Genomic DNA, 23,988 nt, shown 5'->3' on the forward strand with positions numbered 1-23,988 from the left:
TTCAAATTCACTCAGAGCCAAACCAGTTTTCCTTTTGTCTTTTTCACTTGTCCTTGCTTATGGCAAAGGTCAGCATTTTTAAGTATAATGATTTTGAAGCTGTTTGAAGTAAGCTATTGCCTTGTTCCAGTGTGTTAAACAGGACCTTGTAATTAAAAGTAACCTCCCACAATGAACCAAGGGCTCTGTGGCTCCTTGGCACACTGGGAGGTTTGTTGCTGTGTTGTTAAAATATTTTTATGTTGCTGATGGAACAGCTTAGCTATCCAGGAAGAAAATAGCCAAGCTGGCTAAATACCTCATTGTCACACTCTTGTGTAACACACTAGAGAAAAGGTTAATATGGAATGTAATACTTCCTGGTGAACTGGCTGCTGAGAGAGGAAGAAGGAATTTCGGGGAACTGGTGGCATTCATCAGTAGAGCTTTGACTTTTCAGCTTGTAAAAAGTTGAGCGAGTTAAATATGTTATTTAAAACCTGAATGACAGTATAAAATTCGAGTAGCATGAAGAGAAGCTAGAAAAAAATCAACAACATGCTCTTAAGGAATGAATTATTTATTTATGATTTATGTATTACAGTCATTGAGATTGTTAAAAACAAAGAATCCCCTCCTAATGGTACAAGAAGCAAGTATGACCATAATTTAAATATTTGGGCAATAGTCCAGAAACTTAACTTGCATATCTGCCTATATGTCATCTTGCCAACTGTGCTCCCCTTTCTCATTTTCTCCTGGAAACCCATCCTTCCTGTCTGTTACTTCACCTCTTTCAACACCAATGTCTGGGAGGCTGGAAGCACCCAGGTTTCAGTACCCTGTGGTGAGAGTAGGTTTTCAGACACAGCATTACCCGGGCAGGAGATTAAAATCAAACTAAAAGGAATATATTTGATTTGGGCTACCATTTAGTTATGGGAATTCGGTGAAATATGAGGATATAGAATCCAAAGAATTAATGAAAATAGAATGCAAACAGGAAAATATGTGGAAAAGTGCCCCAGTAGAACTAGAAAACAGTGTATTCTGCATGCAGCCTCTGATTTAGGAATACTCTAAACTGTAGATTGCCAGAAGATAGGAAAGTAAAATAGAGGGAAAATTTTTCTGTATTCATTTTGTTTTGTGTTCCTCCTTAAGTCACTTGGAGACAAGAGAGTTGGTTAGATGTCCTTTTTGTCCAATCTAATGCAGCAGGCCCTTCCTGACAACTTTTTCTTGAGAATGAGATTCAGAAATCCGGCTATAAATTTTGCCCTGGATGTTTCACAGTTTATTTCCAGTGCATATTTTTTATTTTAAACATTGACATCTCATCTGCTATCTTTCAAAATAGATATATTTTTTGTATTTTATCAGCTGCATGTTAACTTCAGTTTTAGAAACTCCTTTCCTTACTATGGATAAAATCAAAGAGCTAATGTGCTTGTTGAAGGGTTTACAGTCTTCCTTATGAAACAAGCTCTTATTATTAAATAATACACATTAGCATCTTTTGCTTTTATGGAGAGAAAATTGTAGGAACTTTTTCATCTTGTTGCAAAGAAATCAGACTCTCAGGATGAAGGACAGCGGTGTTTTTTATGCACTGACAATAGCAGAATCAAAGCACTGTTACTCCCAAGCCCTACAAAGAATATTCCTCTGCTGAGAACTCAATCAGTACATCATTTTACCTTAGCAGCAGTGAGGTACGCAGCTCTTGGACTGAGGAACTAATCTTCTCAAAGGCTTTAAAATATTGTTAAAAATAAACCAGGATAACTTAAAACATCTTGCTGGTTGTTAATCTGCTCCCCTCTGCATCTAGTGTCCAGGCTTAATTGTCTTGTATGACCTGGTGATGAACTGGTCTTATGAATAGTGCTGTGCCTGGATTACTTTGCAGTTGCTAACCTAAATATTTGCAGGGAGGATTGCCCCTCTTTCAGGGCCTGCCTTGTATTGTGTGAGCCTGTTAAGATTGAGATGCGTTAATGTAATTGATATAGCAACACGTAGACATGTCTTCTTTTCCCCCATCTCCTCTCCAGTTTATTTCTTTGGTTTTTTTCTGTGTTCTGACTATAGTTGAAGATTTGGCATGAACTGTTGGTAAGTGAACTGTGTATTCCATGTTTCTATATTTTTCAATTGAACTTCAAGATAACAAAAAGTAGTGGATGAATGATGGTGAAAGCCAACTCTTTTATTTGCGGAACATATACAGCATGGGAACGATGCTTTGTTTTATTAACATGTCCAAACTCAAATCATCAATGTGAAAATATTACTCCTAGCAATGTGTTTAGTATTCAAGCCTTCTTAAGCCTTCTTTGCTTTGGTTGAGAATGCTGGTAGTGGTTGTAAAGAGTAATAGTAGTTTCCAGAGAGGAAATGATCCTCTGAAAATGTAACAGATTTCCAACTGGGAGCAATCAAAGGGAGAAATTCTGCAGCCACAGGAATATTACCTAAACCATCACATGATTGAAATCCTGGTTGTTCTGGGGAAATTAAACCAGTCCCACATCTGCCAGAGTGACAACATAGCAGAGTACAAGCAATTCAAGAGGTTTCTGGAGTGCATTGAGGACAACTTCCTAACTCTGGTGACTGAGGAGCCAATGAGGAACAGCACTCTGCCGAACCTCCTTATGCTTACAAACAAGAAATATATGGTTGAGGCCATGAGGGCTGGGAGCAGCTTTGGCTGTAGTGACCAATAGTGATGAAGTACAAGATCCTTTGGGGAGGAAAGAGGACAAATAGCAGAATCATAGCCCTGGGCATCTTGGAGAGAAGATAGCTGGTTGACTTTCAAGAATCACCTCTTGAAGGCTCCAGTCCAACGAGCAGGAAATAAAGCAAGAATGGCAGGAAGACTGCATGGATGAACAAGGAGCTCCTGACAACTCAAATGTCAAATGGAAGCATACAAGAGTGTAGTGGGCCTAAATGGCAGGGTTTTGTCTGTAGGGGGCTGCAGGGTGGCCTCTGTGAAGAGAGGTTGGGGCTGCCTCATGCCAGACACAGGCAGTTCCAGACAGCTCCACTGTAGGACACAGTTGAGTCCATCAGGGAAGGTGATGGTGCCCCTGGGAAAATGTATTTAAGAAAGAGGCAAAACACTGCACAGACAGTGAGGGGTGAGAAAAAAAGTGTGTGAAACAGCTCTGTGAGCACCAAGGTCAGAGAAGAAGGAGAGGGAAGTGGTGCTGCAGGTACCAGAACAGATGTTCTCCTCCAGTCCATGGAGATACCACAGTGGAGCAGGTATCCACGCTGTAGGTCACGGAGAGGACCACAGTGGAGGAATTGGATGTTTCCTGAAGGAACTACCATCCTTTAAGAGCACCCACAGGAGCAGGTACTTCTAACAGGAGCTGTGGCCCTTAGAGGAACCATGTTGAAGAACTGAAGCCCATGGAGAGGACCCATGCTAGAACAGTTCTTGAAGGACAGCAACCCATGCAAAGGACCCACAACAGAGTGGGGGAAAAGCGTGAGGAGGAAGGACCAGCAAAACCCTACTGTGATAGGCTGACCAGAACTGACCACAGTCCCCCATTCATCTGCGTCACTTAGGCAGGGTGGGCTTGAAGAGAGGAGAATGAAGAAATAAAGCTGAACCTGGAAAAAAAGGATGGGTAAGGGGAAAGGTGTTGTTTTAATTTGTCTTTGTTTCTCACTATCTAAACTTTTTTTTATTAGAAGAAATAAAATTGGAATAAATAAAATATTAATTGGAATAAATAAAAATTTCCCCAAGTCAACTCTTTTGCCCATGACAGTAAGGGGTAACTGTGGCAATGGATTTGCCATATATAGGATGGAAGAAGTCCTGTTAGAGATGGACTAGTGAAGAAAAAGAAGAAAACAGCTCAAATGTTATAGAAACAGAAGTTTTTAAGGTGGTTTAAACAGGTTTCAAAATGGCTTTTGCTTTCCTGCAAAGTCATTGCTCCTTCTTCCCAACACCCCCTGTGAAGGACTATTGTCTCCCATACAGGAGTGTCCCGGGAAGATGTCCTGAGGTGTTTCTCATTGGCCTTTGTTAACCCCTTCCTATTGGTTGTTGACTCTTTACCTGATTGTTTTTTTCTGTGTGCCCCTGAACTTGTAATTGGTCCCCTTTTGACCCTCCTAAAAGCCTTGTAAACCCCTACACCACAATAAACTTCCTCTTTCGTCCGTCCCTCCCTGGTGGTCTGTGTGAGCTCCTTACGGGGTTGCCGGGTCACGTGCTGAGGGGCAGGGGGGAAGAGCATTCACCTTCCAGGTAATGGGCTGGCACCCAGGGCCTGAAGGTTCCCCCACCAACTAATCCGTCGTAGGTAACTGATCACCCTGTCTTTATCTTGACCTATGATATCTTGACCTATGACCTACTTTCCATCTTATCTTCCCCCCCAACCCCCTATCCCCTATCCTGTTAAGGAGAGGGAGGGAGAGCATGTCTGGGTAGGCATCTGGAAGCCAAGGTCAACTCACCACCAAGAGGTAGGAGCAGGGGCAGGAGCTATGTATTCCTGGGAGGAATACAGAGACACTGACTGAGCATGCAGGGTCAGGGCTAGGAAGGGCAATGCTCACTGGGAATTAGGTCTGGTGAGGTATGTAAAGCACAACAAAAGAAGGCTTCAACAAGGGAATCAGCAGTAAAAGAAAAACTAGATAAAATGTGGACCTGCTGCTGAATGCGGCAGAGGACCTTGGACAAAGGACATGGAGAAGGCTGAAGTACTCCACCTACTCCTTGGTCTTCACCAGTAACACCAGCCTTGAGGAAATCGAGGCCCTGAGTGGTTGAGAAATGGGAAAAGGAAGACTTATCTCCAGTAAGGATCAGTTCAGGGAACATTTAAATAAAACTGAATACACAAGGGCACGGGACTTGATGGGATATACCTATGGGAGCTGGCTGATTGTGTTGCAAGGCCATTCATTATGATATTTGAAAGGTTGTGGTGACTGGAGAAGGTTTCTCAGGACTGCAAGACTCCGGTCTTCAAGCAGGGGAACAAGCAGGAGCTGGGGAAATAGAGGCTAATCAGTCTCAGCTCAGTCCTCAGGAAGGAGATGGATCAAATCTTCCTGGAAACCATTTCCAAACATCTGAAGGACAAAAAAGTGATTGGGAGTAGCCAACATGGACTTACACGGGGAAATGCCTGGTCAATCTGATAGCCTACTACAACAAAATGAGCTGCTCCAAGGACAAGGGGAGAGTAGTGGGTTTTGCAAAATATTTGACACTGTTTCTGATAACATGCTTACAGGCAAACTGATAAAGTATGGACTAGTCAAGTGGGTAGTCAGGCAGACTGAAAACTGGCTGAACCACTGGGTTCTAAGACGTGTGATCAATGGCATGAAATCCATCTGGAAGCCAGTTGCTAGTGCTGTACCTGAGACATCAGTACTGTAGCCAATACTGTTTAACATCTCCATTTTTGTCCAGGACGATGGGATAGAGCACACCTTCAGCAAGTTTGCAGGGGATACAAACTGGGAGTAGTACCTGATACAAAACTAGAGCATCTGATATATGATGAGAGGCTGAGAGAACTGGGACCGTTCATCCTGGAGAAGAGGATGCTGAGGGGATCTTATAAATGAGTATAAATACCTGATAGCAGTGAAGCAGTAAAAGAGGATAAAGAGGACAGAGCCAGACTCTTCTCATTGGTATCCAGTAAAAAGGCAAGAGGTAATCTTTCCAACCTTATAGACTTCAAAAAATTATTTAAAACTTGATAGGACATGGCTCTGAGCAACCTGCTCTAGCTGACTCTGCTTTGAGCAGAGGTGTTATACTCAGTGACCTCCACATATGTCTTCCTTCAAACCTTCTGTGAGGGGGGCTGGACTGGATGATCTCCAGAGGTGTCTTCCAACCTCAACCCAACCAGGTATTCAGTGAGTAGATCTGTGAGAGATCAATTTGTCCCATGCAGTATTATTTGCATTTTCGTTTCTCCTAAAATGTCAAACCACAAAAATATGTAGTGTTTTTGCATTTCCTTGCCTCCCAGGACCATGATCAAAATCAGCATTCATATGGCGACAACCTAGATGAACACCTTGGTGAGTGACTTGAGACCAAGAAAGTTGCTCGAACTTAGCCTTTTTGATAATCTTTACTTAAAACTTTATAGAATCCGAGGAAAGTCTTCTTAACTTTAGTGGACCTTGTGTCTGACTCAGAAGGCTTAAAATTGTAAAAGCCCAGTCTTGCATGAGAAAAGCATGGCTGTCAGGCACTTACTTCCTTCTATCCACTGAAGGTTTGAGCATACGTCAAATATTGTGGAGTTGTATTCCTGTCTTTATACTCTCATACAGTTAATTTTCTTGGTACTGGGATTCAGTAGAGTATTCCATTAAAACTAATTTAACTAATAATAGGGAATTCAATAATGTCTGAATTTCAGATTGTTGCATGTGACATAATATGAAGCCTCATACTTGATTGTAAATTATTAATTAGGTTTTGAAAGTTATCTTGGTTATGTAAATCTATTATTAAGGAAATCTGCTAGCATTTCCACTTCTAAGAAATGAATGTGATATTGCCATTAAAAATTATCATTTTGATTATTCATGGAATAATATATGGAATAATTATTAATGGAAAAGAACTGTAAGACAGAAACTAATTTCTCTTTGAATTAGTGTTCTCTTGCATTCACAATTGCAGTTAGTCTTCACATCTTTCTACTACGATTAAAAAAAAATGCAATTAAAATTGATATTTCTTCTACGGAGGAAAAGGGAAGATTGAATCACATTCTAGCAGATCGGTTATATAGAATTTGTCTTATGTATAGGGATATATAGAAGGGAGCTGTACAGGTCCTTCTGACTGAAGAGCACAAAGCAGGGGCACTCTATATTTCTGTATGTGATGCCAAGCTCTCAAGATAAATGTGGGTCTCTGGGAAAGTGGAGTTATACCCCCACTTGTATACCACGCAGCAAAAGCAGGGAGGCACATGTCCCACTGTTCTGGCAGGTGTCTGTCTGGTTTTCCACATTGTTCTGCTGCTGGAATAACTCTGCTCCCCACCCGCAGTGCCTGCTGCACATCTGGCTACCTTCCTGTGCCACTTCGCAGTTCTCAAAGACATAATTATACTTTTGATTTCTGCCTCTTTCATCTGCTACAGTAAATGATCAGGTATAACTTTGGCATTTGGTTCTGCTGCTGATACCTGCAAATACTAGAGCTGGGTGATAAAGTTTTGACGTTCCTTGTTAATTTTACTTTCACAGATGTGAAATGTGAAATGTGTATTCAGCGTGTGCCACCCTGGGTCATCCATTTTGTCCACGCTGTCAGGTGCAGCTTGCTCAGAGTAGATTCTAGCTGATTACAACCAGCTCACAGTTTGCACAATATTTAACTAGAAGGCTCTGATTGCAACTCTAGATTATTTCTGCCTTGACTGCTTAATTTTACTTTCACCAGCACACTCCCAAACCTTTGCTTTCATATGTTAAATACGTAGGAATGCTGCATACAAGACTCTTCAACACAAAGATTTTAAGGAAATGCTCCTGTAAATATTCTTTCTTCTCTGTTACAGTTATTCCAAGTGTATGTTTAACTTGTTGATTTCACAGACCTCTGTGTAGCCATTCGTTATATATTAACTTAAGACTCAATCCTGCAACGTACTGACTGCTTCTGGATCATGCTAAGTCCTTTTTTCCTCCAGCAGCGTTTAAGTACTTACAGGGTGCTCAGCAGGACTGAGCCCAGAATCCAAGCAACAACAGACTCTTTCGAAAACCAGACAGGTTTACTGGAAAAAGGTTTGTACTGTAACTGGACAATATTTTGTGCAATGGATTTTCATACATTTAGATTAAATATTATCCAGAAGAGCAGATCTTGTAGTTAGTGGCTTCTGGAAGACATAAACATTTAGGTATATATGCTGATAATTAATTGCATTTTATAATTATGGTTTTATTAGTTGTTCCAGTTAAGTGCAAACCCATGACTGAGACTAATATTGGAAGTTTTGTGTGTTGGCTGCAGTGTGGTTTGCCCCTCTGTTAATGTGTATCTGGTTTTCAGAGTTGCAGATAATCTGTGTAGTTCATCTAGCAAAGTCAATTGAGCATTATTCATCCCTGAGCTCACACACCGTGCAATGGGGCGCTCTGCACACTGTGACTTCAAGGGGATCCGACTAGCAGTGGCACTGGGGGGAAAATTCCCTGGCATTACCCCAGCTTCCCGGACCCCCCTCGGGCAGAAGCTCACCCAGCCATATTGCTGAGCCACTGGCGGCTGTGTGTGCCGGTGTGTTGTCAGCAACGGCGCTGGGTTGGACCACTGTCCTGTACTGTCGGTCAGGCATTTTGAAAGGCAGGCTTTAACAAAGGGTGCTAAACTGATCTGTTGCTGACCAAATGTATCTTAATGAGACCAAGATGTGGGGTAGTCTCTGCAAACTACAGTATTAACTACTCCTCCTTTTTGGAAACTTGTTCTAGGTGAAGAGGGTGCCATAGGTCTTGTTGTAAATTCAGATTTATTTGGCACAGAAAAAGTGTTGTACCATACTATTTCTAAAAAGCTATTCTCACTGTTTTATATGCAGATGAAAACCATAATCTTCCATTGTTTGGAAGCAAAAAGATAGGACCTGAAACCTTTAAGTAAGTGGTTTAATTCCATCTACAAACAAGGAAAATTACTCCAAAACTGCAGCCCCTGCAAGGAAAGAGATGCTCTTTGATTTTGGTCCTAATATTACTGCAAACAGTGGTAATTCTGAACTAAAAATTAAACATGAATTTTGCTTTTAGACTTATACTTCAGGTTGGCCAAAGCACAAGGCACAGTTCTGTTCTAGCGACTGTTGGAGCACTCTCACTTTAACTCAAATACACTTGTGTGTTTAATAAACATATCTTTTGAAAGTAAGCAATCACACTGTTGCCTTTGCCCTTACTCCCCCAATTAAACTATTGATTGCACACACATTTATTGTAGATTATCTTTTGAAATCAGTGTGATTTTAAGCATGCAATATTGGAGAATCACCTACGTAAAATGTTTGCAAGATCACGGCTCTAGCGATGTACTTTAACTGAATCTGGGGTATGAAATAAGTACGCAAGTAAACTGTGGATTAAGCAACTTGGTGACTGCCAGTTTGCCTGGAGTAATGGCCATCAAGTTGTCTGCTGTGTTTTTTCTGGGGAATAAGAAAAAAAAAACAAACAAAACCGAGCTTTTTGGAGTCTTTGGTAAATTAGAGAGGTTTCTGTGTAACTTCAAGCACAATTAGTTACATTAACAACACTTACAAGTTTACAGTTGTTTACCCATTAAGATAAAGTGGGGAAACAGGTAGAAGTTTATGGGAACAAAAGTAGGCTGCAGATGCCAGTGAAGTATTTTCCAAAACTTTCAGCACAAGATGAAACCACCACATGATCCTATGTAAGAATACTGCAGCAGAAAGTAGTCATAAGTACTCAATATCCTCCCTGGAAAAACAGCTCCTAGTCAGGGGAAATGAGCCTGGGCTTGGTCATATGCTAATTGATTTTCATTACTATGTGTTAGCAAAGCTGTTTAATACTTGCTATAAAGCCTGGATTTCACACTCCCTCATTTAATACCAGGTTAAATCTGAACTAATAAGCTCTCAGAAGCTTAGAGGTTCCAGTAAAAAGATATTTGGCTAAAAATTACATGTTGGTTTCTACTAGTAACAGTGGTGCAGCTTTGGAGCCCTAAACAATGAGAAAAGCAGGACTAGTGAGAAAAGAGAACATGCTTCATTGGGATATTGAATGATTTAGTAGAAGTTGAAATGTCGAAGGGTTTCTTAGACTTCAGAATAATGAAATATGTAATAGTCAATTCTGAATAATTTCCAAGTGGTTTTTTGTATAAAATATTTTGCTGAACTATTGGAAAATCAAGACATAAAATATTATGCATGGAGCAGGATGGCTGTTATTTCATTGTTTCTTATGCAGCAGTATCTGTGACTCTAAAGGATGAACACTGAACAAGAGCTGTTTATGAGCTGATCGATAGCAGAATTTCTCATAAATGAAGCATCTTCTCTTGGTATGGTCAAGTATAAAGATGATACTGCAGTCTGCTGAAATTGGCTGGTTGCAAAGGTGCAGCTCTTACTCTTCGATTAAAACAATTATTCTGGAATGTATTTGTCTGTGGCTCTTCAGGACTTTCAGAGTTAAAACTTTCATCTAAGTCTTGTCCTTGCTAGGAAAATTACCAGATGCTGACAGGGGGTGTCAGCAGTGCCTCAGCTGAACATATGCTGCATATGGCTTGGCTGCAGGAGCAGACAGGGAGGCCCTGTTCCCTGCTGCTGCGAGACTGGTGAAAACAGGCTTTAAAACAACTGATTACAGCACAATACTAAACGTTAGCCTTTGTGCAGTGTTCATCCTATCAATGAGACTGAATAACTATTCAAGCATACATTAGCCAGCCAAGACTTTTGCTGCATCAAAAATGAGTTAGGTGGCATCTTTTCTGGGGTATTTTACAAGTGGTTGTTTTGAGGTATACAGCAATCCCAGTATCTCTGCATCATGATTATATTTGTATTATTCTGTGGTGAGGCTGGAATTGAAACTGAATAGAGATTGAATGCAAAGCAGATTAAAATCTCTAGTTACCTTAATGATTGATTGAAATCTCAGAATCTGACACAACAATGCTTCATAAAAAAATTAACTATTTTATGGAGGAAGTATTTTCCTACTTTTCCAGAGAACACAATGAAAAATATTTCCTGTTTGTGACATTGCCACAGAAATTGGTGATTATTTGTGTTTCTTTTGTGAATCTGCTACAGGGACCCTCACAGTACCCACCACCCACACACCCACCTCACACTCACACATTCTGGCACACAGTGTCAGAAACACAGCACATAGGAATTGCTGAGGGAAATTGCATGTTCCCCCAGCCCTTTCCAATTCAGAGCATTCTTGGGCAGCTCCTGAGAAAAATTTCAAGTCTGGTGCCATTTCAGGAGTCTTGTTGCTTCTGGGAAGCGTTTCCACTCTCCCTCCTGTGCTTTCCTCCCTGCTCTTGGATGCTTACTTCCACCTCCTGCCCAGCAACAGCTTGGGTGAAGCCAGGGGAGCTGCTTCAACTCACAGCCTGACAGGAATAAGCAGAAGGCATGTCCAGCATCTCTCCCTTCAGGTGGTAGGTAGCATGCTCTTAGATTGGTGAGAGCCACCACTTCTACCCTCATCTGTAGGGACCAAGTAGATCGAAGGAGATGATGTGAAGAGGAGTAGGTGATTTATGGGAAGCAACAGCTTCTCTGGGTCAGCATGTGGTTACAAGACAGTAAAGAAGCCATTCCTGTCCTGGCATAGAAACAGAGTTTGCTGAATTATGTAATGAAAAGCAAGAAGTGGGAAGAGATTTGACTCAGGTATTTAGTATTGCTTAGATAAAAGACAGACCCTGGAACAGAATTAGAGCAAACTGCCTCCCTTTAGTACAGGAACTGGAAACATCACTCACATCTTCAGCTTAGTAGTTTAATTATGTAAACCAGGATGTTGAGGGAATGGCTTTTAAGGTTTTTCTCAATCAGTTTTCTTAACCTGAAGTTTAACAAAGTCTTTTTAAAAAGGACAGTGCCACTGACAGGAACTAAAGTGTTCATTTTGCTGTTTGCAATGTTTAGGCAAAGACAGGTCACCAAGGTAAATTAACTTTTGTAGTAAGGCTATGTGTAATCTTTCAGGTTCAGAGCTATCCTGCACTCATACAAGACATAAATTATTAGCCAAATCTGCAAATTCCAGTTTAGAAGATTAATGGGCCATCATCAAAATAATAAATCAAATCTCGAAATAGGCACTTGAATCTGAACTCTTTTTAAAAAAATGGCATTTAGGTTTTGTCCTCTGCATGGGTAGATAATGGATTATTTTCCCCATGTGTACACTTTATGTAGCTCTCATCACTGTAAGCATCAAAGTGCCAGAGAAGCATTGATGGATTGGTCCTTGCAGACCCATAGGTTATAAGGTACTACTCCTATCATCACATATTTTACACATATGGCACTTAGGCTGAGAAAAGTATGTTGAACTGCCAAGGTCAGAGAGAAACAAAATCCAGAATCTGTCTTCCCCAGCCCCAGTCATAATGACAACTTTCCTGCCTGAAATAGGGGCTTCCTTTTTTTTCAGGTAATTTACCATTACTTTTGGTGCTGGTAAAATCCAGAGTTGTTTTACCACTAGTCATAGGAATATGGGTGTCTAAGCCAATGGCCATAAAGGTCTCTTGGAGCAGTGGTTTCAGTCCGCCCACTTCAGGCAATTATGCCATTTGGTACCCTAGATAAGCACAACTAACTCTATCTCAGGCTACTAAAGTTTGGTTTTCTTCCAGGCTGTTCTAATAGGAAGACAGTTGCATGATTCCAATGTCTGATCTTAAAAAGAATCATCAGATTTCCCACCAAAATGTGACTAATTTGTGCAGCTGCAATATCTTACAGAGGCAGTCAGTATGTATTATTTGTATTGATTTCTAGAAACAATTGTAATATTACAAACAATATAAGACTGCAAGAGATTTCCTTGACTATGCTGCAGATAAAAGTTATAATTTATTATATATAGTTGTTTGGGTTTTTTTAACAGGACAGGTAGACTAGACTAAAATGTAAATTTGTGTCATGATTCTATGTCCAGGCAAATAAGTTTTCAAGCGAGCAGCATTGTGTGTTTTCTGCATATTTAAAATCAGGTAACTTCTTTTCCAGACAAAATAAATAGACAGTTTGCTTAAAGTTGATTATCTATGCTTTAAAAAATACTCTTGATTTTAGCATTAATAATGAAAAAAAGTAATTAGTTACTACAACAGCAGAAAAATAGAAGAAGATGAAGGCTTATGATTGCTTTGAAGTTTTCAGACAGGTTAATTCAAATGTTATTGAAAAGACCGAGCACATAAATGTTGCTGTAGCACTTCATTGTCATCTGCTTTGCTCAAATTATTTTTTTCTATCTTTTCCATTCCATGGCATTCTTGATAGAGTAAATTCAAACAAAAAGTAGAAATTGACATACTAAAGGTAGAATTAGCAACATTTTTTTTTTTTTTTTCTCCTGAGAAAGGAAGAGAAACATAGTGGAAATGGTTATTCAATCTTCTTGTACAAGAAATATGAATGTTAATTTAGTTCAGATCATAACAAAGATAGCAAGTTTGTCATTGTGGAGAGAGACTAAAGAAAGAAAAATATTGATACTAATCAAGAAAAAAAAATCCAAACGACTGTGTGGTTCTTGAATCACATGAATCAATACCACCTAGGAGCCTCTTAACAACAACAAGAAGCCTCAGTCCTTCCCACCAAATGCAACCTGTTTCCCCTTTTCTTAATCTCACTAAGATATTCACTGTTCTGCCCTCATGAATGTATCAAAAGCTGTAATTGCTCCCAGTTTTTTGCTTTGGCTGCAACAGAGTTACCCAAAGTCTCCAGCCATCCTGTAACCAGGTGGGTATTTCTGTGTATATTGTGTCATGCTGGGCCAATTATTCTGCTGAGACTTGTTATTTTGTTATAATAAGCATCAGAAGCACCATGATCTTATGTAACCACATAATTTCTACTGATGTACCATCATTCCTAACAACGTCCACTATTTGCTTCAGTTTTAAAGCATTTCCAACTTTTCTAGTATCTGACAGACACTGTACCTCTGCAGCATTGCTGTATCCCTGCTGCCTTCAGCACAGCTGAATGATCTAAGCGGGCATTGAGTGCTGCTTGTGATTCTTCCCTGAGTCCAGGGAGAAGCACCATCACTTTGAAATCAAATAAACCCATGCACAGCCCCTTGCTGTGGCTCACACACAAAAATACTCTGCAGTGACACTCCAGCCCCTGGTCTGAGTCGTTCAAACACCCACTGCTGGTTGTTCTCAGCCCTCGAACTCCTCAAGGCCCTTTCTCTATGTATTTATTCTTCCATTGATTTTTTTTCCCTCCTGGTTGCATAACAAGGCATCTTCATATCCTCAGGTAATTCTGGAAGAACAGTTTTGAATAGAGAAGAGGGGATGGCAGGGTAATTAAGTGGGTGGGGAAGAAGGTTGATAAAGAGCTCCTAATTGTGGCTTTTACACGCTGTTATTTCAAGCAAGGAAAATAAATCCAGAGTGGCTGTAGGGCCATCAGACTCCGCAGTCAGGGGTGTGACACAGGAAAGGATGGCAGGTAGACCAGAGCAGAAAGAGAAAGCAAAAGTCTGCAGTGTGGGGCAATCCTAACTTTGAAATCTCACCCTTTCTTCCTGACTAGTCCCTATCATTTCAATATACATCCATCTAACAGAAAACCTAATGTAACTTCTTTCAAGACAAGAAGAAAAAGAGAAAGATATAGTGTAGGAAAAAAAAAAGAAAACAAAGAAATTCTTGACTAACCTCTTTTCTTTCCTATTTCTGTCTACTTTTCATCTGCACAGTCCTTTTCCTTCCCACTTCTTATACTTTGTGAGACACAAAATAAAGGTGGAATTCAGCCTTCCTAATTGGCAACTGGAAGTCTTCTTTATGTTAAAACACAATGATCTGTTTATTGGAAACTGCTCTTCTGTAGTACCAGCCATCTCTTCATGTCATGCTGTCTGCATAATGCCTCTTGAGGATGGGGAGAAAGAATAGCACCACAGTCAGACCCCGTGGGGTTATAAATAGCAGTCTAGCTGCCTGAAAGGCTGAAGCCATCATTAAGTTGCATGCAGCTGTAGTGGTGTAGGTGGGTGAGTAAGAGCAACTTGGAGATGGGATAATGGTAACCTGGTACACAAGGGTCATTTTTCATTGATGGCGTCACTCCATTGGACTATTGTGCTTTCCCTAAATTGGTCTTTGTGTTTAACAGAGTTGAAAAAGCTCAGCTAAACAGCCTTGGCAAAGCACATTTAAAGAAGATTAGAGGGGCAAACAGTTTGTTGTGTATCGTGATTTAGACCAAATTGTGATAAACTTTTCTCACTTGGGTCAGTCATTGCTTTTATCAGCAACAAAGCAAATGCAAGCGGAACTGGCCTTTCAGAAGCAGCACACCAGCCTCCTGCACGAGGGCAATGGAGACTTTCACTAGGCAAATTAAGAAGTTAATACAGCAATTTAACCCAGGCTGTCCTTTCAGTGTTTCTCTTAGCAGTGTGATTCATTTTGTCATCTTGGACTTTTTCAGTGGCAAGACAACAAAGGTCTTGGTTTTGGAAAATCCCTTTCGATTTATATTACTAATGTGGCTGCAGATATACACAAATAGAAAAATCCTACACTAATTTCATGTTATATAAGAAACAGATGAAAACAATTAGCAGCCTATGTTAGTTTGAGTTTGCATACACAAACGCACTACTCTTCTCTTATTTCTAAACTGAACAAATGGAGATCTTGATCCTGCTCCCAGTGAAGTCAGTAGAGGAGTTGTCATTAACTTCAATAGATATAGGACTCAGCTTAATTCCCCCTGTGGGACCTATCAGTTTGTAAAGATTCCTTGGAGGTTAATTGCTTGCAGAAGAGTCTTTGCCTGAGATCTAAAAGGAAGGTGCAAATTGCACAACTGGAGCCTTAGCTATGTACTGCAGCCTGGAAAAGACACTGTCATTTAAAGCAAAAGGATCTCTTATTTCAGTAATCCTGCATCTTAATAATTAAATTTGGTCACTCATTAATTTAGAGTATGTCTTAGAGAGTCACTTCCTTCGCCATTTTACCCAATAGCTGTGGAAATAGGGCAAATCCTTTTGTGTTTTCCTGAAATTACTCCTTTTGGCTCTTTTTGTTTGTACTCTCTTTTTAGAGTACCTTTTTTAAAAAAAATCACTACTTTGAAATAGACTTTTGGAAATTATTTATAAAAGAAACATGAAAGAACAATGTTAAGGGAGTAGAAAAGAGGATTTCTAAACTAAGTAGATGGAACAATTATCATTTAGACTTTTTAGATTTATGTGAGTGATTTCATTACATAAATGTGCCCTTTGCTATTCTAAAAAAGCTAAGAGATGCATCACTACCAACTAAAAGTTGGGGGGGAGGTTGTTCTTTCATCATTAAAACTCTATATTCTTTCTCCTGTCACATTTTTTGTAATCCTTTCCCACCTGTATTACTTTTGGAATAATCCTTCTCATTCCTTGTCACATGTGCACTAAACCTCTTTTAAAGTACAGACTTAGAGCTTCTAAAACAAGGATTTCATTTTTGTAGCGCTAAGTGTGATGTCAAAACACTATTAAAAATCTCACGCATATACCAATCTGGAATTTGTTCTCAAAGTTCCTCTCTTCATAAATTACTGTACTTGGTTAACCATAACATGTACTGCTGGCACTGCCCGTCTGTTCACTGCAGCCTTTGTTACTCATTTGGAGCCTGTAAATAACACAGTATGTAGCTCAGTTTTTCAGAAATACCTGTGCAAGTGCTATGAATTTGTTCTTATTACTAAGCATTCTCAGCAGCAAATAGCATGAATATTCTCATTTTGCTTTTTTATGATGGTAGAAAAACCTTAATATAGGAAGGACTAAAGTTACTTTAGTTTGTAACTTTGAGGAAACACTATGGCTTGCTTTTCTTCAAATATTGTAAGAAACTAAAAAGTGTTCAAGTTTATAGTCAGAAAAGGGATTTTTCTTTTTTCTCATGGTAGTCCTGTTGGTAAATTTTACTTCGCATCATTTTACTAGACCTTGGTGTCCTGAATACTATATACATTTACCAGCCTTTTAAAAACAACAACAACAATAACAAAAAAAAGGATTAAAAAAAAATCTGTGTAATTATTGGTCTCCAGTACAGGAAGTTAATCCTGCTCTCAAACACACTCCTTATTGTACTGCATCTGAGCTTCTCTCAATACTATGTGCATATGGAAGGACAGACTGAATCAATGAAGCTGCAAGAGTCAGAAGAGGGTCTTAACATACTACCAGTAGAAAAGCTATGGCAAGCAAGTCTGGAAGATTAAAACTATTTACTGTTAGAAACTTGTCAAACATCTAATTGCCTAGATACTGTTATCTCTGTAATTGCAAATTTCAAGGTATTTCCTTTATTTAACGTAGTGACATTTAAAGAATACAACATACAACATATATTCTTACCTAATTATTTAAAGTGAGTTTTAGCAGGCCTTTCTAAGGAAATTAAGTTCTTCTGAGCACTTTGTTAGTCTGTCAGTATCTTCTTCTGTCATTTCTAGCTCTTCAAGCCTATTTAGACTGCTGATGTGTTTCAAACATGTTTAAAAGACCAGTCCAGATCTCAGTTATCAGGATTTCTTAAATTTCAGACACACTGCTGGCAAGATAAAAGAGAGACCCAAATTAGTGGCTTAATTCAGCTCAACAGTTTTCTCTGCTTTGTCTTTTTGTCCAACTGGTAGATAGAGGACACCTGAGGAACTGGGGTTCTCTTCTCTGAGAGGGCCTGTGGATTAAAAAGTATACTCAAAAGGAATGTGATGCACATACCTGTGATATTTATGGAAAGGAACGTACAGGAACATAGGAACATAAATCCATTGAAATTCAGGCTTGAATAATGCTGTTAGAAATTATCAAGTGACCAGCACAAACCCGTATAGATACCAGGGAGGCTGTGAGACAAGTTTATAAGACTTGTGGAAAGTGGTTTTAAAGTTAACTTCCGACACACTTTTTGTCTCCACTAATGTCATTATCTTGACCATTTCATCACCTTTACTGATTCCCCCTTCAGAGACTTCCCTTTCCCAAGGTCTGAAGTAGACAGTTCTTGTCTGCGCTGACCTGAGAACTTCCCCCAGACAGTTCCAAGCTAACACAGATCACCAGCCATGGTCCATATGGACTGTCTCCATACAATGTCAGCACTTCCAACCTTAATCTCCATTTATGTCTCCTTTGTTTCCCACGCCAAGCACTGCAAAGCAGAGTCATTATTCCAAACTCCCTCATTCCATGGGGTGTCCCAGAAAGCTATGGCCAGCTAGACCAGGGCTGGTGGCAGGCTGTGCCTGCTGCTGCTGACTGCTGGAGAGTCCTGTGGTCACTCCCAGAGTTATTTGCTACCTCATTTGACCTGCATCCCTTAAGCCCATTTGTTTGCCTCATCCCCTAACTACACCTTGCCTTTGAGAACGGCTGTACTGCTCTCCAGAGAAGTAATTATACAGCATGTGCAGTCATACCAGTCTCGGAGGTGAGGCAGTGGGGCTGATGGCCTTCGTTAGTTCTCTAGGGCGTCTGTTCTGCCATACAAATGAAAATGGGACAAGACAGAGTGTATCTTACCTGAGCTACTTTAAAATAGTTTTAATTATGTCTACACTTCTAGTCCAAGCGTAGAAATATTTTTAGACGATAAACTATTTGAGCAAGGACTACCAGTTGTTACGGGTCTTCGCCAGGAGTCATGACATATGGCTTTAAGACACTGTCTCACAAAATCTTCCTTGTAAGTAGATGAACTCTGTTCCGACTGTGCATAGAATGTTGTTCTTGCTGTAAAGTCTGAGGAAGAGCAGCAAGCCAAACTTGTCCAGATTTTGGACAGAAAGGCAGCCTGGTAACCAAGCGCAAATTCGGCCAGTGGGCTGTGCTATGACCCACTGCAAACAACGCGGGTGAGTAGAGCACACAGACCTAGAGTCGCGCGGTGAGGGCCGAGGCGAGGCGGGGCACCATCGAGGAAATTTTGGAGGCACTAAACGTGATCATCCTTGCGTGGCAGGTTGTTTTCTACGGCGGGGAACCGCCGCCGCGCACGGCAGAAGGAAGTGAGGCTCCTTCCCGGGAGCTGTCGCGCTGGAGATCCGCCGGGAGTCACTTGGGGGCGGTCACTCGGAGCAGACCCTGCCGGGGAGTGCACGAGGCGGGGGCGGCCGGGGGAGCCGAGGCTTCCCGCCCCGCCCCGCCCCGGCGCGCCGCCGCTGCCATAGCGATGCGGGAGCGAGTGGCGGCGGGGACGCGTTGCGGTGCTGGTGGGGTGCCCCGGCTCTCCCCAGGTAAGGACGCTGCTCCGGGGCCGCCTCCCGGGGAAGCTGTTGCAACTTCCACGCTGCGAGCTGAGTTTCTGATCTCATCTCATCTCATCTCACTGTGTTTGGTCTTCCCCCTCTCCCCCGCTCCCCTTCTGCACTGCTCAGGTGCCGTTTCTCCCAAAGTCGCTTTCTGTGGGAACTCCTCTGCCGAGAGCGGTGTTCATTTATAGTTGGATAGTTTTTTCCCGCGTGGAAAGTTGCGAGCGGTACAAGGGTGCGGCGGGCAGGCGGAGGGCTGGGTGCCCGGCGGGCTTTTGTCCGGCCTCGGGTGCCGGGGCGGCGGGGCTGGCCGGGCTCTGCCCTGCCTGGGCGCCCGCCGGGCTCCGCCGTGACCCCGTGAGTGAGGGGGATTAAAAAACAGCGGCGAGGGGAGAGTTCAGGCGTCTCGCTGAAGCACAAGCAAGTCTTTTTATCCGCGGATGAATGGAGGCTCGCAAAACTTTCCAAGTGCGCTCAGGAGGGAGCAGCCTTAAAACCAGCGGGCACAGGCTGCGCAGCTGCCGCGTTTCACGGGGAGGTGGCAATTGCCTGTGAGGGACCCGCCGGGCGCCCCGGGCCGCTCGCTGCTCTCTCCCCGCCATGGGACTCTCGGCGAGCTGGTGCATCGCCTGCCGCTGCGCCTCCGCATCGCCTGCAGCTCCCATCCCCGCCGGCCCCCCGAGCCTCCGCGGTCCTTCGGGTGGGTAGAGGACAAAGAAGGGGCCGGGGCTGCCGGTTTCCCCTAAGCACAGCTGTGCGTTTTCTCTCCTTGTTTCGGAGCAAGGGGGGAATCTCCCCTTCGCCCCCACCTCACCGTGGCAGGTTTGCGAAGATCCCACTGCCCGTTGCTGAAAGAACGGTGCCATGAGGTTTGTTTTTAAGGTGGAGCAAGCTTCAGACTGTGCATCCCAGTGGTTTTGGGGCGTTGTGTAGCATGGTGAGGCAGATGCCTGCCTGCCCGGCAGAGACCCCTGGCATGGCCGCCGGTCCATGCACTGGAGCGTGGTTTGGGCTGCTGGATCTCCCATGCCTAGCTCAGCGGGAGATCCCTTATGCAGCGCGGCCAAACACTCCAGTCACTTTCAGATTTATGTTTTTATCTCGCTGTCAGGACAGCATAGGGTGGCTTCTGGGTGTATTACTTATGATTCTTGCTTTCTTTAGTAGGGAAAAATACTTTGCTGTGCACTTGCTGTAAGTTCTTAGGTTTTTATTTGCCTGCGGACAGACGAGACTGTCAAGTGTCACACAGCCTTCCGACAGCAGGAAGCCTAGGAAAAGTTATGTATATTTTCCTCTCTTTTGCCTACTGTTTGAGAATTAGGTGTCCTTGATGAATATGATTATTTTTTTGAATGAAAACTTCCCCTGTGTCTTGGGCCTCGGTGCTGAGCACCTGAGGAGGAAGACTGGATTGCTGTTGTTGGGGATTTCTTTCTTTAAGTGTGTATGAACATTGTATTTACCATTGTAAGGTAGGTGTGGTAGTCATACTGAATTTATTAGCTGATTAAGCATTAGAAAAACAAGTACATATTGAAATTATTCTGGTATCTTAAATTGCTAATGAATTCAATTATACTTCGAGGAGTTCTCTGCACCCCTGTAACACATCTTTGTTCAGCATAAAAGAACTCCTTAATTTTGTGTGTGTGTTTATTTCCTGCAATGAAGCTCAAACTTCTTTTAGTTGGGTACTTTGTAAGGAAATTTCTTAACGGCGACTTTTGTTTTCCTGGTGCAGGCAGTGCCACCTGAGGAGCTCAGCTCACCCAGTCAATGTGAAAGCGAGACAAACCAAGGTGCAGCAGATGAAGGGGAGGCAGCAAGATCAGCTGGTGGAGACAGCAGTGTCACTTTGAGCTACCCCAGCCTCAGACTCCGTGCGTACAGCATTGAGAGCATGACAACATTTCCGAATGGCTGTGGAAATGGCACCACTGTTACTTGTATAGTTATGGATAATAAAGAGCCCCAAAACCAGACTGCCTCTGTCAGTAACAATGGGGGACACAGCACCAGCAACAGTCATGAGGAAGAATTTCAAGAGGATAAACTCAGCCCTTCCAAAATCATGCGCTTTTTCACCACCCCTCGGAAACGGGCTAATTCCAGCTCTGACAGGCCTCGTTCTCTGGTTTTGATGGGCAACTCGTCCACATGGAATGCCTTCTCTTCCATCAGAAAAATGGGTTCTTTCAAGAAGTTGAAATCTTCGGTTCTCCAAGAAGTTAAGACAAGGGAATGTTCAGACATCTTAAATGAGAACGGCGTAGGCAAACATGGCTTAAATGGGGCAGTGGTACGAATTCAGACTAACAGGTATTCCTATTCGGGGCCTCTACATGATTTCCAGAATGCAGTGGATGGTTTAGCTTCTGACTGCTCTGATGCAGAGGAAAGCGATGAGTCTTTCCTGAGGAACACTCATCGTTCACGCAGCATCAGGCGGGCTTATGGTGCTGGCCGCATAAACTTGCTAGACACAGATAAAGTCCAGAGTCATCACAACTATGTTAGGCCAACATCACCTGTCACTGCAGAGCCAAAGATCTGTGAAATTTTGGTGAAGGACTCTGCAGACAACAGGATGATTTATCGGAGAAGCAAAAGTTCTGATAATTTGAACTTTCTGAAAAAAAGCTCATTCAAACGGAAGTCCACCTCAAACCTTGCTGATCTGAAGGTTGCAAATGAGAAACAGATGCCAACAAGGACTGTGAGTGTTGCTTCTGCTGACTCAGACAAAAGTGGTGGAAACCCTGAGAGGAGATCCAAGCGATGGAAGAGCCCTATCAGGGCAAAGGATTTTGACCGAGTTTTGAAACTTGTCAGTAATGTTACGGATGTTGCATGGAAGAAGGATGCCCCTAAGAGCACAGCTCCTTCTCCCATTGAGCAGTCCCAGAGAACAAGGTCAAACAGCAGACTGCACGATGACTACTCCCGCAGGGTTTCCAGCAGCACGGATCATGACAAAAAGAGATGCACCTCCCCAGTATGCAGTCCAGACTCTTCCTTGCAGGGAACACCTTGTCTGCAAAGCCCTGTGGTTGCTCAGGATAAAGAGGCTGAAATGAATGTAGCTGTTGTGGAAGACAAAAGCCTCAGGACGTCATCGGGTATCCTAGACTCTGATAGTTTATCACCGACACTGAATGACATTAGTCCATTTCCCAATGAAGTCTTTTATTCGGACTCAGATGAACCAAAAGCTACCCAGCAGTTTACAGATGAAGCTGAAAACCCTAACGTTCCAATCAGACCAATTACTCCAAAGCCTCAAAGTCCTACTGCAGGGAAGGTCAAGTGCAGTATGAATTTCCAGTGTCAAAACCATCACAGCACATTGTCACTGAGCTCATCAGAGAGTGAGGAGAGAGTTGAGGTACCAGGGCTGAAGTTGGGAAGGAATCCTGTTTGCTTCCAGGACTCAGTGCAAACTGTGTACTATGATGACGGAAATGAAGACAGTGGCATAAGCAGCCATTCTCAACTGAGCCTCAATTTAGCCTCTGGTGCCGAAGAGAAAAAGGAAGAGGTAAGAAAGAAAGTAAAATCCTTCAGAAGCTATATATATATATATCTATATATATATATATCTCAGGTTTTGTCTTTATTAATGCAAAACAATGTAAACTAATGGCTACCACAGCTTGTTATTGCTAAAATATGCTGACAGCAATTATTTCGTCTAATATATTCTCTTTGGATGCTAATGTCAAATTATTTTTGCTTTGTGCATTAATATCAAAGAAAGTTTTGGCAGCAAAGTTATTCATGTACATTTTCAAGGGCAGCTTATTGCACCTTGCAGAGACACCACCTTGTCATGTGGTCTTGTCAGATTTTACCAGCTTAAGCAGGGTCTGGCTGTATTTCCTTTCCAGCTGAAAGGTCTTTAAAGAGTCCATATATTTTGGAGTAGTGTTGACTCATTGGACAACACTTTGCCTGTGGAAACCTTGCAGAAGATGGTAATGTAGAGTGCTGTGACGTGAAAACCACAGTACAGAGGTTTAAGTATTCGGTTGTATCCAGCGTTTTCATTGTGCAGTGATAGATATGCTGGGGGTAAACTGCTTGGTTATTTATTTGCCTGCCAATTGCAGATAGCAGTACTTTAGATGCTGGGCTGCATGTGTTGCTACTATTGTTTTGGTGAAGATACTGTTGTTTCACTGCACCTAATGTATGATTTCACACTCTTAGTTGATGGGTAGATATATTGCAGCACCTCTGAGGTAAGCTCATGTGGTAACACTGTGCCCTCACCTATACCATGGTTTGAGTTGGCACTGGAGCAGTTGCAGTGATTTGGCAGTGTTGGCGAAGAGCTGTCTGAATACCCCGTGCTTGTCTGAAGCAGTGAGGCTTAGCTCAGTCCCACTGATGTGCAGTAATGGGGTTTTGAGCTACTTTGGGTGAGGTAGCAGTGAAAGATTTGCTAATCACTGGGAAAAGTACAACGGGACAAAAATCCCTCTGGATATATATGAATATGCAAGCCATTTGCAAAATAAAGCCGACATAGCTCTTAAGCCACCTCAGTTTGACTAGAAGTGTATTATACCTTAGGTATGAGATAGACAAAGGTAATGATGCAGCTGCACAAGCTTCAGCCTTTCATGCTGTCAGGTTTTTTAATGTCTGTGAAGCTGTCCTACTTTTAAAAGCCTAGCACAGTTTTTTCAAACTAGCTGTAAATGTTAACAGAGCTTATCAGTATTGTCCTTTTGCTGGAGAAAAGTGAGTTTGTTTATTATAGTATTTGCAGCAATGGTAAGATTGGAAAAATAAACTCAGGGTGTATAATATTTGGGCTCTGAGGTTATTCCTCTTCTGGAGTCCTAGAACTGGTCCAGCCATCCATATTTTCCAAAAGTCTCACTTGTATGCAAGGAGATGCTTTCAT

General features: G+C 42.0%; 1 protein-coding gene across 12 annotated transcripts in view; it reads left to right on the top strand.

The window, feature by feature from the left end:
- SPATA13 (spermatogenesis associated 13) overlaps nt 1-23,988 on the top strand; it is a 103,557-nt gene that overhangs the window by 32,260 nt on the left and 47,309 nt on the right. For 10 of the 12 annotated variants that reach the window (XR_003529115.1, XR_003529119.1, XR_003529116.1 and 7 more), the window contains exon 2: nt 20,818-22,614. Coding sequence is in view for 5 of the 12 variants with exons in the window: in XM_027652250.1 (XP_027508051.1) it covers nt 20,818-22,614 (1,797 nt within the window). In the remaining 7 variants the exon portion in view is untranslated. Of the gene's footprint in view, nt 1-7,710; nt 7,804-18,993; nt 19,059-20,817; nt 22,615-23,988 lie in introns of those variants that run through there. The other 2 variants (XM_027652296.1, XM_027652303.1) reach the window with 2 other exon arrangements.

This window comes from Corapipo altera, unplaced genomic scaffold (genome assembly GCF_003945725.1).
Source record: "Corapipo altera isolate COAL_440 unplaced genomic scaffold, ASM394572v1 0, whole genome shotgun sequence".
In the NCBI taxonomy this organism is placed as follows: Eukaryota; Metazoa; Chordata; class Aves; order Passeriformes; family Pipridae; genus Corapipo; species Corapipo altera.